Genomic DNA, 15790 nt, shown 5'->3' with positions numbered 1-15790 from the left:
AACACTCTTTCCCTGGTTAAACAAATCATTAGTGAGATTTCATGAAGGTTTTATACCATAGTTTTTTAAAGAAGTCCTCAAAATTATCTGCTTAGTTGACCAAAGAAGAGTCACAGAAACTACAAGATGTTTAGCTGTAGGCTTCAGTCTTTCCTGCCAAACATTTCTGTGTGTTCTACTTTTCTTACTCTGGAAATGAAAAGAAAATCATTAGTCTGCTTCACTTTTTCTCCTGATTCTTTACTGTGTTTTTTCAGAAGGGTAATGGAGAGCAGTGAAGATTGAAAGGGGGAGGGGGGAGTGTTATTAGATGGTTTGAAAACAGCTCAAGCATTGAATTACACTGTTTGTGAAGAAAACTCTACAGAGGGGGCTGAGCAGGAAAGGCCGAAGGGTCAGTGCCGAGTGTCACTGCCCCAGCCGCAGGCACGGAAGCCGCTGCTGCCCAGAGTTCTGGGCTCTAGGGCCATAAAGCTCTGGGGGAAGAGCCCTTTCCTCACTGCAGAAGTTGGTAAGAGGCATTAACAGCAACCAAACAGACAGACAAAATCTGCTTTGGAAATGACAGCCCTTCTGTTGCAGAATATTCAGAACTCTCTGAAGCTCACCCTCATGACGTCATAAGTACAGCTGAAGCCCGTGAAAGCAGGGTCTTCTTCTCGATATTATGTAGTCGGAGGTGGGTCTTGGAGTTTCTTGTACATTATGCCTAACGATGCCAGTCTCTGTGAGTCCTGGAGCCCACAGACCCCCGCTGCACTGAGTGGGTTCGTGTCCAGCTGGCTAAGGGCTCAGGGCTCCTGAGATTATAGGTAGGAAGTGGGGACTCAAGACAGCACTGTGTTGTGATGTCATTCCATCTGTCAGTAGTTAAAAGTGAACCATTTTATTGGTAAGGTGAAACCATAGAAAAGATAGGTTTTTTAAAAAACCATTTCTATATTTAGCATCGGTGACTTAGCTCCGCATTGGTGGGTAGCTTCATTTTAAATCCCAAAGCCTGCCATTCATATATATACTGTAGGCTTTTTTGGCCTGGGGTCCATTTCATTATAGGCCTTTAGGCCTGGATAAAACCTAAAAACAAGAGGACTTTTGTTAACTCTTCACTATTTTATATGTAAGTAACGGATTCTCAGCTTGCAGTCAGCATAGCTCATACATAGATTAATAGCTTACCTCGAACTAAGTATACGCTACTTGGAGGGACAGCTGCCAGTGATGCCCGAGCCTCGACCTTTACATGGTAATTAACCACACTCTTCTGGATGTCAGGTGTCACATAATGTAAAATCGCCTCCTCCTGTATTTTTCCAGTCTGGTAGTAGAAGGGTCCTGGGAGAGATGCTTGTTCTGTTCACCTCCTGATGTCTACCTTTGGGGGAAAAAAGTCTGAAAAATAGGACCTGCCTTGCTCCTGCTGGAGGTGGTGGCTGTGCTATTATTAGGCTCCTGACGTTTTCTATAGGATGTGCTGCCAAGTGGATGAGAGAGGAGGTGGAATCTAAAGATCAGGGTTTGGCCAAACGCAGAAGCCACCTGTAATGTAGGGAGGGGTTCTGAGAGGCTTCAGGACTAAACTAGACTGGGAAACAAGACTGTTTGGGTGGCCAGGGAAAAGGGCTCTTCCGGGTAACGCGATACAGCGGTGATGAAGTGAGTCTTTGCCCAGTCTGTGCTGTCATCTTACTGCAAGGCTGTCAGCATCCTTCATCTCTCTCCTGCCTGTTCCTGGTGAAATGTGGGGATATCACAGCTGGAGGACCGCAGCCTCCCAGAGAAAGTTCAGGAGAGGGCTGGCCCACGACAGAGACAAAGGTGGCTGGAAAAGGGATGTAGGATAAGTTCACCTCCTGGCCGTGTGCTTTGCCTTGATCATTTCCCCCCATAGGAAAATGGCACTTCTAATGTCGTGGGGAGTTTCAGATAGAGTTCCCATACACGTTACCACGATAACAGGGCTGCCGAAGTGTCTTCAAAGCAAAGTAGTTATTTGTGGTGTTCTCAGCAAACAATTTGCAAGGTGGTGGAGTCAGCTGAATTTAAGGTTCCCTCTACTGCCTGCCCGATGAACCCCTTTGCCTGTTTCTAGGTGGGCTTAAAAAAGGAGAGAAGGAAAGTCGGCCACAGGGTTGTGAGCTGGGCTCCTGCCGCGCTGCTGAAAGTCTTAGCAGCTCACTTCCTTGTGCAGTGATTTTCAAATGTGGGAAATCAACTCACTTTTCCAAGGAGACTATTGTTTTAAAAAAAAAAAATTCTAGTATGTAAATGTATAGGGATTGGGAAATGGGCAAAAATGACTAATTGGGTTGGGGCAGTGGGTTTATAGGTAACCTTTTTCTTTACTATTATTTAAAAATTACTTAATTTTTAAAACTTGCAGAGGGAGAAAAAGGTGTGCTAATTGTCTCTGAGGGATACAGATGTTTCCCCTAAGTGTAGTCAGATAAATGTAGGAGCCCCTTCTTCTCAGCAAAGCTTTGAGGGGTCCTTCCTCCAACCCTTCAGATACATTCCTCAGTCGTGTCCCGAAAGGAAATCCTTATTTGAAGCTTCCTTAGCCTCACAGAAGCTTCTGGGGCTGAGCTCTCCCAGCCTCACTCGTGCAGACCACTGGCCGGCTTGTCGTCAGAAGGATGGGCACCTGGGGTGGGCCTCCAGGAGTGCTGGTGAGTCAGGCATCTTGCGGCATCTGGCGGCATGCGCAGGGGCGTCTGCTGCTGGGAATCAGCATGGTCTTGTCAGTGGCTCTTAAAAGGCGGCTTGGGCTTCCCTGGTGGCGCAGTGGTTGAGAGTCTGCCTGCCGATGCAGGGGACACGGGTTCGAGCCCTGGTCTGGGAGGATCCCACATGCCGCGGAGCGACTGGGCCCGTGAGCCACAACTGCTGAGCCTGCGCGTCTGGAGCCTGTGCTCCGCAACAAGAGAGGCCGCGACAGTGAGAGGCCCGCGCACCGCGATGAAGAGTGGCTGCCACTTGCCGCAACTACAGAAGGCCCTCGCACGGAGGCGAAGACCCAACACAGCCAAAAAAAAAAAAAAAAAAAGGTGGCTTTTCTCTGTCTAAAGTTAACTGGCCCTTCCTTGCAAGGCTCAGACCCATAACCGGGATCTCATTGGCATCATCTCCTAACCAAGGAATACGCTGACCTACTCAGGAAAGAGGAAGAGAAGGCCTTCTGTGCCCCTGGTGTGTGCACGCTGGTAAAGGTAGAATGGCCTGGCCCCTCACAGTCTGGCCCCATGACCAGGGCTCCTGCCTTACCTACTCTTTCGGGCTCGTGCACATGCTGTGTGCTTTCACACCTCAGCATTTCCACCTTCTTTTCCTTCTGCTCGGAGTATTACTCCCTGACTTCTTGACTGGGGAGTTTCTGTTGGTTCTTTAAGGCTGGGTTCGGCAGCCACCTTTCCTTGGGGCATTTTCTTCCCTTTTGTATTCTGTTTTGTTTTGGTTTTAAGATAACCAAAAAAGAGTTAAGTAAAAAAACCACCTCTCCAGATTTACCTTTGTTTTCTTCATACAGTTTGGAAAAGTTCAGAATCACAGGAAGCACTCTACTAGTAAGTAGATTTGTTATAAAAACCAAGATCCTAAAGGAATAAAACTTGGAAGACCATTGTTAATCTTAAGACTGCTGATGTGGATTGTGTATTTGATTATGCTCATAAAAGTTTCCCAGTTGTTATTTATTTTAACTGGCTTAGATGTGGGACTATATCTAAATTTAAGGTACTTGCCCCAGAGACTGAAGATGCTGAGCTATAGCATGTCATTGGTCTGGTAGTGCAGTCCACTCCCCCAGAATCCCTGCAGAGAATGCCTTGATATTGATTCTGATAGATGCCATCAGTTTTTATTCAGCTATAAGTCTTCATATATTGAAAGGAAATCTTACTGTCTAAACCAAAGAAACTTCAAATTTACTTTGTTTTTGGAAACGTCATTTCTGTTTAAAAATATGTCTTAGTTATAGCACAATCTTATTTTATTTTATTTTATTAAAAAATTTTTTTTTGCCTGCGTTGGGTCTTCGTTGCTGCGCGAGGGCTTTTCTCTAGTTGCGGTGAGCGGGGGCTACTCTTCGTTGCAGTTTGCGGGCTTCTCACTGCGGTGGCTTCTCTTGTTGCGGAGCACGGGCTCTAGGCGCGCGGGCTTCAGTAGTTGTGGCTCGTGGGCTCTAGAGCGCAGGCTCAGTAGCTGTGGCGCACGGGCTTAGTTGCTCTGCGGCATGTGGGATCTTCCTGGACCAGGACTCGAACCCCTGTCACCTGTGTTGGCAGGCGGATTCTTAACCACTGCGCCACCAGGGAAGCCCCTGTAGCGCAATTTTAGATCTTTATGTTTTCTGTAGTGGTGAATTACATGGGTAGACTGCATATTTTTTAAATCAGATGTTTCACGGGACTATTCTACCACAGCACTGCCTCGATACATGTACTCCTACCCCTAAGAAGTTCAGATTTCAAAGATGTGATCTGTTCTCCAGTTTATCTTCCCAGCCCCTACAGCCAGACTTGAGGAGGCAGCATCTGTCCTTTTCAGTTGCCTGGAGCTGCCCTGAACCAGGAGCAGTGTGAAGTTGAGGGAGCAGCGTGGCCCTGGGCTCTCTGGGAGCGGCTGCCCGCAGGGCTGCACCCAGCGGGGCGCCAGGTCTGCTCACGTGATGGTCTCGCAGCATCTCCGGGGCTGACCCAGCCAGCCGGTGCTTGGGTGTCTCCCTTATGCCATCCACAAGCCACCCTGGGACACCTCCAGCCTGCGCTCAGTGGCTTGTTTCTTAATGGCTTTCACTTCTCACCACCCTAAACCACCCAGAGAGGCAGAGGCTAGGAATTCTCCCTCTCACCTGCTTCTGTCTTCCTTGACTTGATGGAAAGTACAGCTTCTTTGTCCCTTCCATTCTTCTGCAGCACCCCCAGAAAAAAAAAAAAAGAATATTGACAGTTGCCTCTAATTAGATTTATGCTCCCATCTTTTAAAATTATATTTCTTCTTACATTATTATTCCAGTTGTTAGGTAACTTTCCCAAATTTAGTCACCCAGCATTTAGTTACTAGGGCTGTGCTCGAGCCCCAGGACATTGGAGTCTCTTTCTGAATGGCTTCAACTCTGGGGAGGGTGGATCCAGGGCTGGGCTGGGCTGGGCTGGCTGGGGGCCCACTTGCCCTCCCTCTCCCTGTACACAGTACGTGTGGGGATTGTTAACATTCGCCAGCCATTCTAAGGGAAAAAATGGCAAGAACTAGAAAATAACCCTGATAAAGTTCTTTGAATTCTTCAGAGGGAAAAAAAATTTTATTCCATTATTATGCTAAAATTCAGTATACTTGTTAAGTATTTAATAATGTACTTTTGCAATGGTGCAGGCTTTTTTACAGTTTTTAGAGATCTTTTAATTCAACCCCTTATTTCAAAGCAGAGGAAGCAGAGGCATTTTCTTCACTTACAGCAGCAGAAATTAGGATAGAGTATTTATACACATCTTTGTTTTACTCATAAAAATATATGTTTTAGTAATAACTCCTTTGAAATCCAGAGAATTCCTGAAAAAATAGACTAATGAAAAGTTTTCTTTTTCACAGTTTCAACTTTTGAGGTATGTTTGAACTTAATATATTTTTTGGAGTGAAAAACAGATTTATCTGAACCTGTGAAAAAATTTTAGCAGTAGTTTAGCATATATACTGTATGTATATTTACATATATATATATTTACATATATTATTTATTTATTTATTATTAGCTATATTGTCTTGACAACCCTATCTGAAATACCAGGATCTTATAATTTGGGGTTGCATTTCCCACTGTCCTGCTCTTCGATGTGTGTGAAGGGGAATGGAGTGCCATTTCATCAGAATCTGGTCCGGCTTAACTTTCTGCTTTTCTGTGTTTTCCCAGATATGATCTTTCTTCAGGGATCAGAGGTCATATTTAAAGTGGCTTTAAGTCTGTTGGGAAGCCATAAGCCCTTGATTCTGCAACATGAAAACCTAGAAACTATAGTTGACTTTATAAAAAGCACGCTACCCAACCTGGGCTTGGTGCAGATGGAAAAGACCATCAGTCAGGTATGGTTCAGTCTGGACCTTCCAAATGTTCCAGCGATTCTGGATATGCAGAAGCTGAATTTCCTTTTTTTTTTTTTTTTTTTTGAGCAGGAGCTGTTTCCTACCACTTTGTGTCCTGAGCAGCAGTGCTCAGCTCGTGGGAGGCACATCTCAAATCCCTGTTCCATGATCAAACGTGTGCCTGTCTGCGTGTGCGTGTGCTGAGAGTGTGTAGGTGTGATAACCAGCACAAACTATCGGTAGTTTCTTACAATTAAAAGGCATTTGTCACCCCTCGGTGTTTGTTCTTCTGAAATACATACATTTTTATTCAGCGTAGGCTTTTGTAAAATGAGTGCTTTGATTTTTGTGCTGAAATGGCATTAATTGGAATTTTCTAAAAATTTAACTTGATATGAAGTTGTGATAGAGTGTATATTGTATAACTTTGTTCTGGAGAGTGTGTGTGTGTGTGTGTGTGTGTGTGTGTGTGTTTTATAGAGTTCAGTTCCACATTCATCTGTGGTTCTGGTCCCTCTGATTTCTGTGTGCAGTAGAACTGCATTGCATATATGCATGTATCACTCTCTGAAATGTTAGGGGTTGAGGGTGAGGTGATTCTGGAATTGCAGCTCGACCAGTTGTTAACGGCCTGGGTTAGGAGTGGGAGCAGATTTTGACTCTGTATCAGGAAGAATTTTCCAGTAATGATTGCTGACCATGCAGGACTGAGCTGCCTGGCAGAGGGTGAGGTCACCCTTGGAAGTGTTCAGAGGCTGGATGGCTGAGTGCTCCAGAAGGTGCCCAACGCAGAGATCCCACAGACTCAGCAGTCGGGGCCTCTCATCAGCCTAGAACTTACCTCACCTGCTAATGTAATGAAAACATAGAGCAATTAGGTAAAAGCAAATAGTGAAATAAAGCTGTGTTTTAAAAAATCCTTCTTCTGAGGATTTCTGATAGTCCGAGAGTGGTGGGTTGCACCCAGTTGCAGCAGTTTGTGCTTTCATTTGCTGCCCCTCCTTAGGTGCTGAGCCCAGAAAAGGAGGCAAGTCTGGGCTGGAAGAGGGAGACAGTTTCGTCCGGGTGCCACTTTGGGTCTCTGCACATTTCATTTGCCTACGTGAAGGAGCAGCTCTTTTCGTCTCTGCACTTTCTTCTTCAGTTAATTGAGAGGCTTTTACTTCCCTGGTGCCTTCCTCTCAGTGTGAATAGCTCTGGCTTGTTGACGCCCTGCTTTTTGCCAGGTTCTTTGTGACTCTGCATATACACACATGATCTCATTCAGTCATAACCAAATTACTGAGAGGACAAGTGGTTTTAACCCACGAGCAACCTAGGGTTCGAAGTGGTTGATTAGCTGGCCTACCGTCATGCTGCTGAGAAGTGGAAAGGTAGGGTTTCAGACTCAGGCCCTCTCACTTCAAACGCTTTCACAGCTACTCGGCTCCACCAAGTGTCTGCGGGTGTCATTTAATCAGAGATTTTCTGTACTGTACCTGTATATTAAGACTGAATTCTCCACCCTTGGATTCTTTACTTTCTGACATTTCCATGCATTTTCTCCCTCTTAGAGCTTTCATTGCACATACGTATGTTTTTTGGCTGCAGGGGCAAATGCAAGAGCCTTGGTTCCCTAAACCCAAGTCTGTGCCAGTGAGCGCCTTGACCTGCTGCCTGGGGCCTGGCTAAAAGGCAGGCAGCCTCGCCGATGTGGTTACCTTCTGGATATTGAGCCCCAGAAAAAAAAAAAAACATTTTCCTCCCCTCATTTGTAAAGGATACTTACTGAGGGTGTGAAGGTACTCTTTAATGTTGGGAGAATAGAAATGGACAGTGTGGAGAGAGGACAGTTGTGTGTGTGCCTGAGTTGTTTCAGGCATCCGTTTTGAACTTGGCATGCTTTATTTCATTGGCTCCTTTAACAGCTCTGGGGCCCGGAGGGAGTAAACGCCCAGCACCCTGTACGAGGTGGCAGAGCCAAGAGTGTAACGTGCTCTGGGACACCAGAGCCCATCCTGTGTAGAAAAGGAGCGTGTAACCAGTAATTGCAAGAGTGGTGGGAGCTCCAGTGGTGCTGTGCAAGGGCTGCCGGAGCGGGCTGTGCAGGGAGTGAGCAGTGAGTGGGGAGTGGGGACCGGGGAGCTGAGGGAGTTGAGTTCAGCTGGGCCTTTTCTGCAGAGGGCCAGGGAGGAAGTGTTTCAGGCTTTGTGGACCATAAAGTCACGTGAGGTCAGCTCAGCCTCTGCAGCATGAAGGCCACCAGAGCCAGTATTTGTCGGAATGAAGCGGCTGTGTTGCAGTAAAGCTTTATTTGCAAAGCATGTGGCGGGACAGCCTTGGTCCACGGGCTGTAGTCAGCTAACCCCCCATTATGGTACGTGCAAAGGCACGGGAGCGAGAGAGAAGTTCTAGGCGCCGGTTCAGCTTTCCCGGTGGAGGGGGAGGCGCGGGGATTGGAAGTAGGGACACAGCATCTGCATCTGAGGTCCAGGTTTTCAGCCTGCCACAGGTCTCGCTGGGAAACAAGACTCAATGCCAGGCAGCTCTCCGCCCTCCTTCCCTCCAACGTGTTCCATCTGGAACTTGACCTCTGCAGGCTGTCAAGCTTTCTGCCTGCTCGCTGCCCCCTCCCATCCCCTCCCTGCAGAGGGTGCTCTAGTCTCAGGTTCTACTCAGAGGGGAGGCCCGAGGGGCAGCGCGATTTCTCTGCAGCCTTGGAGAGCCCACAGGGTGGAAGTGATATTGCGTTCTTTGCATGCTGCTGTCCTGTGTGTGGGAGGATGGAGCTGGGCTGGATCTCTGTGATAGCCAGGCTCCGTTTCATTAAATACCGTCTCCGTGGAAGCCCAGCTCGAGCAGCTGGGACACAATCTGCATCCAGGGTGGGGAGAGTCCCCAGGGACAGGGCCCTGGGCTCCCGCTCAGCGCAGACAGGCTGGGAGCCGCCACCGAGGGGCAGGCCCAGAGTTGACAGAGTCCAGGGCGTGGGGACAAGGGTCTCAGGCTCTGTGGCAGCTCCTCAGTGTGACTTCACTGTCAGTTGAACGTGAGCCATAAAAATCACGTCACAAGAAGGGAGAAGCCCTGGGAATAAACAGAAAGGAGGAGAAGGGAGGTCAGGGGTTTCGTCTCATCACAGCGAGTGCCGTGTGCCTGTGCAGCCTCAGGTCAGTGTAAGGAAGAGAGCAGGTGAAGGGGGGCTTTGGAGGACAGGGCAAATAGCCTGTTTTCCACGTCCTTTGGGCCCTGCTCCAAGTGCGGCCCCAGACCAGCACCATCACGTAGGAACTTATGCAGAATCTGGGCCCCCCACTCCAGACCTGCTGAGTCAGAATCTGCATTTCAGCAAGATGCCCAGGAGATATGCGCGTACACACACACACACGCACACACGCACGCACGCACGCACCTTGGAAAGCTCTGCTGTGGGCGACTTCATTGTAAGCACACCAGACAAGTCTCTGTTCTAGTTGAGCTTGTAGGAGAGAAACCAGAATCTTAACAAAGTTCCTTTGTTCAAAAGATGCTCTTCAAAATCACAGTGGTGAGATTGCCCCCTTCTGCCTTGGGAGGAGCCCTTAACTGCTTGGGCAGCTTGCGCTATTGAAAATTAGTTTTTTAAAAGGCCAGTCAGTGCCGTACCAAGAGGGTGCGGTTCGGCAGGGAGGAGTACTTTACTACTGACATTGTTTAGAATTGCTTGCATGTGGTGATAATAAAAAGCAGACCAACTTTTAGTTGGGTTTATTTTTGTTTTTAAATTCACTACAGACACTGCGCCCCCTTATTTTTGATACCCAGGCAGAGGCTCCCCCATCCAGCTCTTGGTATGCCACTGAGACCACCAGGCTGGGGGGAAGGGTCTGGGGGTGGGGAGGGTGGAAAGTATGTGACTAGTTCTGCAGCCATCAGGGTTGATGGCTTCATTACAGAGTGTCCACAGACAGCAAAGAGAAACACCAAGTCTCCAAGAACAGGCGCGCCAAGAACAGAAACGAGTTCTCTAAAGGAGGAGACTCGTCTAGCAAACAGATATCTGGGGAAATATTTAGCTTCATTCTCTAAAGGAGGAGACTCGTCTAGCAAACAGATATCTGGGGAACTATTTAGCTTCATTCTCTAAAGGAGGAGACTCGTCTAGCAAACAGATATCTGGGGAAATATTTAGCTTCGTGCATAATTTAAATTTAAATAGCATATAATGCTTTACCTTCCTAGAATAACAAAATGAAACATTTTAATCCCAATACCCAGTGCCAAGGGTATACTGTATCTGGCACATTCTTACGTTGCTAATGGCACTGTATGTGGATTATTCCCGTTTGGGAAGCAATTTGGCAATATGTATCACGAGCCAGTAAAATATTTGTACCCTTTGACTTAGTAATCCCATTTCTTGGAATGTATGCTTAGGAAATAATCCAAAATATGGGAAAAGCCGTACATATGAGGATGTTTAAAGTTGTCGTTTATAACAAAAACTTACAAGTAACTAGATATCCAGCATTTGATGACTGGATTAACATGGTTATTGATACGTCGAGTTGGTAGAATACCATGAAGCCATTTATAATTAGGGTTATGAAGACTATACAGCAACGTGAGAAAGCGTCATTTGAGGACCAGGGCGCTCCTGTCACCGCCAGCCATATGCTGCCATGGTCGGAAATAAATTCCCAGGCACGGCTGCGAGGGCCGTGTGTGTGTTTTGGCAGCCAGGAGGTAATGATGCAGTTGAGCAGAGATGATTGTGACCCAGGATGGTTCCTGGGGATTAATAAATCCCTCCGCTCTGTGCACAGCTGAGAACCATTAACCATAGCTGCCCATCCATCTGGATCAAAGGCCAGAGGTTTTGTCCCCAGGTTTTCCAGGTTAGGAGCTCATTTAAAAACCTCTGTGGAAGAAAAAAAGTGTGTGTGTCACATTTATCCCGCACCGTGTTTATTATTACACACTAATGCCACAGCAATCTCGGTTTTAATGTGTGTGGTCTTTACTCTGAGCTGTTCAGAAGTTCCATGGTGTGGCATCCTTTGTCATTTTGCTGCAGCACAAGGTTGGATGGGAGGGGTTTTGTGACAGCTGTGTGGGAGCAGATCCCTTAGCTGAGTTAGGACACCAACTCAGCTTGCCAGGCCTGTGTCTCATGATTCCCCACAGCTATGCTGTCAGGTAGGTGTTACCACCTCCATGTGGTGAAGGCTGGGAACTGAGGCCAGGAAAGGTCAAGTAACTTGTTCAGGGTCATTCAGGGAGTCGCCAGCCGAGCCCCCATTCAAGGGCTGACTGAGAGCTTTTGAGTCAGTTTTCTTGACTGTAGAATAGAGATGATAATCCCTGCCAGCTCACGGTCGCTCTGAGGGACAGCAGAGAATCCGATCAATGCAGTCAACTCCACACACAAACACGCACGCACGTCACAAATACAACGTGTATTACTTTTTTGGCCTATAGTGACTTTTGTGCCTAATTAGTATTAGTCATTGAATTAAATTGAAAACCAGGAAGCTGAAAAATTAATCTCAAGGAAGAGAAAATAAGATTGGAAGAGAAAATAAGATTTCTGGGAATGGTGAGAAAGTAAACATGGTTTTTGAAAATTGATTTCAGGAAAGATGGGACTCATTCGTGTTTGAATGCTAATAGGGTACCATCAAGGGAAATGAGTTTTTCATTGATTTTAACTGTGTTGGAATTTCTTTCTTAAGGAAATGCTGTGAAGAGTTAGTTTCTGCTGTTATAAAGAGTAATTTCATTCTTTAAATGTATGTTCTGATCTGGCTTTTTTTATGTGGTGACTGAATTCTCAGATCCACGCCGGGGCTTCATGCCTGGGGCAGCAGCAGCCTCTGCCTTCTGACCCCTCATCGTCCCAGCCTCCATCCAGCTCACTTCACTCATCAAGAGAAAGTACAGATATGCACAGCTCACTCACTTGTGCACTTTGGGGTTGTTTTTCACACGAGTGGTTTTTTTTCATGACTGTTACTATTATGGAAAGGAAGGCAACTCAGGCATTGTTTTGTATTCGCTCATCTATGTGGGTGACATTTGGGTTTTGGCTCATTTCTGCATATCTTATGTGCAGAATAGGGTTTTTTAGTAAACAGTTCCATTACTTAGCTGTTCTTGTAACTCTGAAAATCCAACTGAACTATAATTAAACTTTGACCTGGTGACTGAGCAAATGGGGCTGTGATTCTTTTGTTTTGTTTTATTCTCTCTTTGACCCATAGTTGTGTATCTAATCTAATAGAATTTTCAGAGAAAAATGATCTAAGTACTGAAATAAGAAGTAAAAATAAACTCTTATAAGCATTTTAAAAAAGAAGGTTTTGGCTTTTGAAAAAATGAGTATCAGAGACCTACACTTACTGTTACCTTTGGTTTATTTCCAAATCCTTCTTTTTTTAAAAAATTTATTATATTATTTATTTATTTAATTTATTTTTGGCTGCATTGGGTCTTGGTTGTGGCACACCAGATCTTTGTTGTGGCACACGGGATCTTTCGTTGCGGCGCATGGGCTCTTCATTGTGGTGCGTGGGCTTCTCTCCAGCTGTGGCGTGCAGGTTTTCTCTCTCTAGTTGTGGCGCGCGGGCTCCAGAGCGCGTGGGCTTCTGTAGTTTGTGTCACACACGCTCTCTAGTTGAGGCGTGCCAGCTCAGTAGTTGAGGTGGGCGGGCTTAGTTGCCCCGCGGCCTGTGGGATCTTATTTCCCCAACCAGGGATCAAACCCGCATCCCCTGCATTGTAAGGCGGATTCTTTACCACTGGGCCACCAGGGAAGTCCCCCCAAATGCTTCTTAAATCCTCTCTTCCCAAGTAAAATTATTCCCTTCTCAGTGCAGAGAGTTTTCCTTGTTTATCACTGATAGTATCAGGCGCAGAGTAGGTGCTTCGTGGGCACCCGTCGACGTGGTCACATGTGTGTGTGTGTGTGTGTGTGTGTGTGATTTTTCTCATTTTCAGTGCCTGATGACTTTTCTGTGTGTCACAGGTGTTTGTGATGGATATCTCTAAACAGTTACAAGCTTATGAAGTTGAGTACCACGTGCTTCAGGAAGAACTTATCGATTCCTCTCCTCTCAGTGACAACCAAAGAATGGACAGATTAGAGAAAACCAACAGCAGCTTACGCAAACAGAACCTTGACCTCCTTGAACAACTGCAGGTAGGGCATATTTACAAGGCAGCCTCCCGAACCTTGAGCGTGTGGTAGTTCATTAACTCACCAGAGGCACCAGCGGGCTGGGTTTTCCCATGGCCGTAGGCCCTTTCTCTTTTGGTTGTTTGTAGTTGGGATCAAAGGTAGCCCGGGAGAATTGTTCCTTTTTGTTAGGAAGCAGACAGATTATCTTTTGCTAAGGTCAGACTGTCCTGGTACTTTCTGAGAGGCTATTTCTGCACTTAACCCTTTCAGGAGACAGACCCAGAGCTGAACTTGGGTTCAGGGTGCCGTCGTACTATTAGCCGAATAGCCAGCGATTGCGCTTTGAGTAATGACGAGACAATCAAAGGCATGAGCTTTCAGGAGCGAAACCCAGCTAGGTCCACGGAGTGATATCGAGTGAGGAAGTGCCACAGAATCTCCCTAACAGAGTAAACCAGAGCCTGTGATCAGGACTTGTGAGTCCCTGGTGCAAATGCAAAAATTCAGTTCATGAAGGGACACAGTTCTCCCCTCTGGAAGCTTCCATCTTACCCATGGATAAATGCGGATGAGGACATACAGTAAGTAGAAAGGCAAACCCAGACCTTGCGTGCAGGAGGGCAAGATGGAGCAAGCACGGAGGCGCAGTCCAGAGACCCAGATCTTGCTGGGTCCAGTGTCACCCACACTGTCACCTGCTCTGCTCTGATTCCCTCATCTGTGTGACAGGGACAGAAAGATGCCTTTTCGTTGGGGTAGGGGGTAGCACTCCTCTACCAATCAGATAGAATAAACTAACCATACAGCCTGCTTTTTAAATGTCAATATGGGTGGTAAAGCTGTCATTGTTAAGGAATTGTGTGTGGAGGGGGGGGAAGGGGGTGTTTTAAAAAATTATTTTTGAGCTTGCTGTGGAGAAAAATTTGTATTTTTTCCAAAATGTGTATTCTGTGGTATTCCTGTGCTGTCCTGAGAATAAGCTTTCCATCCTGATCCAAGCCTCTTACTTTTCTCCATAGAAAGTTGCTGCTTTGCAGACACAAGCTTGGCAGTGATGGGAGAAAGGCCAGCCTTTGGAGCTTAATAAATCAACCCCTGTCTAAAATGTATTCCCCCCAGCAGGGATTTTTACCCCAGTAGAAACCTAGTAGATATTTGCTGTAGAGGAACAAAGAAAAGTCTATCCTTACCCAGGCCTGACTACCAGTCACATTCCGAAAGTTAGCTTTTTTTCCCTCTAAGATTGAGCTGTCCTAACTGAAACTATGCCTGAGTACGATTTCTCCAGGGTGTCTTAGCTGTAACCTGAAGGGGAGGTGCCGGGGAACGAAGAGCCTTATCTTGCACGTAAGGGTCTGCAGTGTAGCTGGTAATTTTAAATGCCTTCCAAACAAACAGTAGGTCCCTGAAGTATGGCAGGATGGAAACATTTCTAACAAAGCTCAGATTTGAAGTTGAAGCATTTGTCTCCTTAGGATAGTGCTCAAATAAAAGGTTCATTTTATTGGGCTGCTACCATGTGGGTTTTTTTGCGATGAAGAGGGGAAGTAATTTTGCGCTGCTCCTGTGATACTGTACCCCTTTTGTGAAGAGAGGGGGTTGTGAAAAGCTGCTCAGACATCTACGTTCTGAAGAAACGCATCAAGAGGTAATTGGTAACAACAGATGTTCTCCTTGGAATGATCTTTCCCTTGACCACGTGGCTGTGTGCTTCTGGAGGTATCATTCAAGACTAGAGCTTATGCCGGTCCCAGCTGTGCTGGGTGCCAGAGGCCACCAAAATTTGTAAGACACTGCTGCTCTCAAAGAGTGAGTTGGGCTAGGGATTGTGGTGTGTCAGTTTGTGGGTGCCTGCATATAGTTTTCCCATTACCCTCTGAGTCATGTGGAATTACTTTCAGCCAGACCACATAAGTTCTGTGATGTGAGACTCACACCTCTTTTCCCTTTTTTCTTTTTTTTAAAATAGTTTTCAGAGTCCAGGGATAGCTGTTCAATGCAATACTTAATTTTCCAACATAAATCTTTGCTTTTTTGCCCAAGTATCAAAATTGACCTGTTTCCTGGCTTTGTTCCATTCATACAGTTGTTGGACATACCAAAGCCCCATCTATTTTCTTGTTGAACACTTAAGAATGTCGTCTAGCCGCTGGAGACTAAACTGTCTAAACTCATTTGTCCAGCAGCGTACTTATGACGATTGCTTAGACGTGTCTGATGTTGCCAAATGCTAAGGGACGTGCATTTTTTGGAATAATCCACTACCAGTCACTGAGTGCCCGTGAGCTGGGTGCTTTGGGAGGCCAGACCCACGTGCCGGGCGAGGTGTTTTCTTCCGTGAGACGGCTTCGGTCTCACTGAGGAGGAGCCCTGGCGTTCATGCTGCCCAGTAAATGACCATGCGCGTCAGCTCACTGCTAAGCTGGGAGGGGCCCCTGGGAGTGTGTGGCCTTCAGAAGGAGTGGGCCCTGGAGGGGATGAGGTGGGACCCGTCCCAGGCCTTGACCGTGGGAGGAGTGTGAGGGTCGGAGAGGACTGCTCGGACATACCCACTGAGCATGACCGCCCCCTGCCCGG

At 46.6% G+C, this 15790-nt stretch overlaps 1 protein-coding gene across 10 annotated transcripts in view; it reads left to right on the top strand.

Annotated features, from left to right (window-relative positions):
* The window catches only part of TBC1D1 (TBC1 domain family member 1), a 218338-nt gene that overhangs the window by 200903 nt on the left and 1645 nt on the right, over window positions 1-15790 (top strand). For all 10 annotated transcript variants that reach the window (XM_082390467.1, XM_082390465.1, XM_082390469.1 and 7 more), the window contains 2 exons: window positions 5906-6075; window positions 13061-13234. In XM_082390467.1, the coding sequence (XP_082246593.1) occupies window positions 5906-6075; window positions 13061-13234 (344 nt within the window). The remainder of the gene's footprint in view (window positions 1-5905; window positions 6076-13060; window positions 13235-15790) is intronic.

This window comes from Balaenoptera borealis, assembly GCF_965194805.1.
Source record: "Balaenoptera borealis genome assembly, chromosome: 4".
NCBI classification, from domain to species: Eukaryota; Metazoa; Chordata; class Mammalia; order Artiodactyla; family Balaenopteridae; genus Balaenoptera; species Balaenoptera borealis.
The sequence above is the reverse complement of the archived record's forward strand: the minus strand, read 5'-3'. Positions and strand labels throughout refer to the sequence as shown.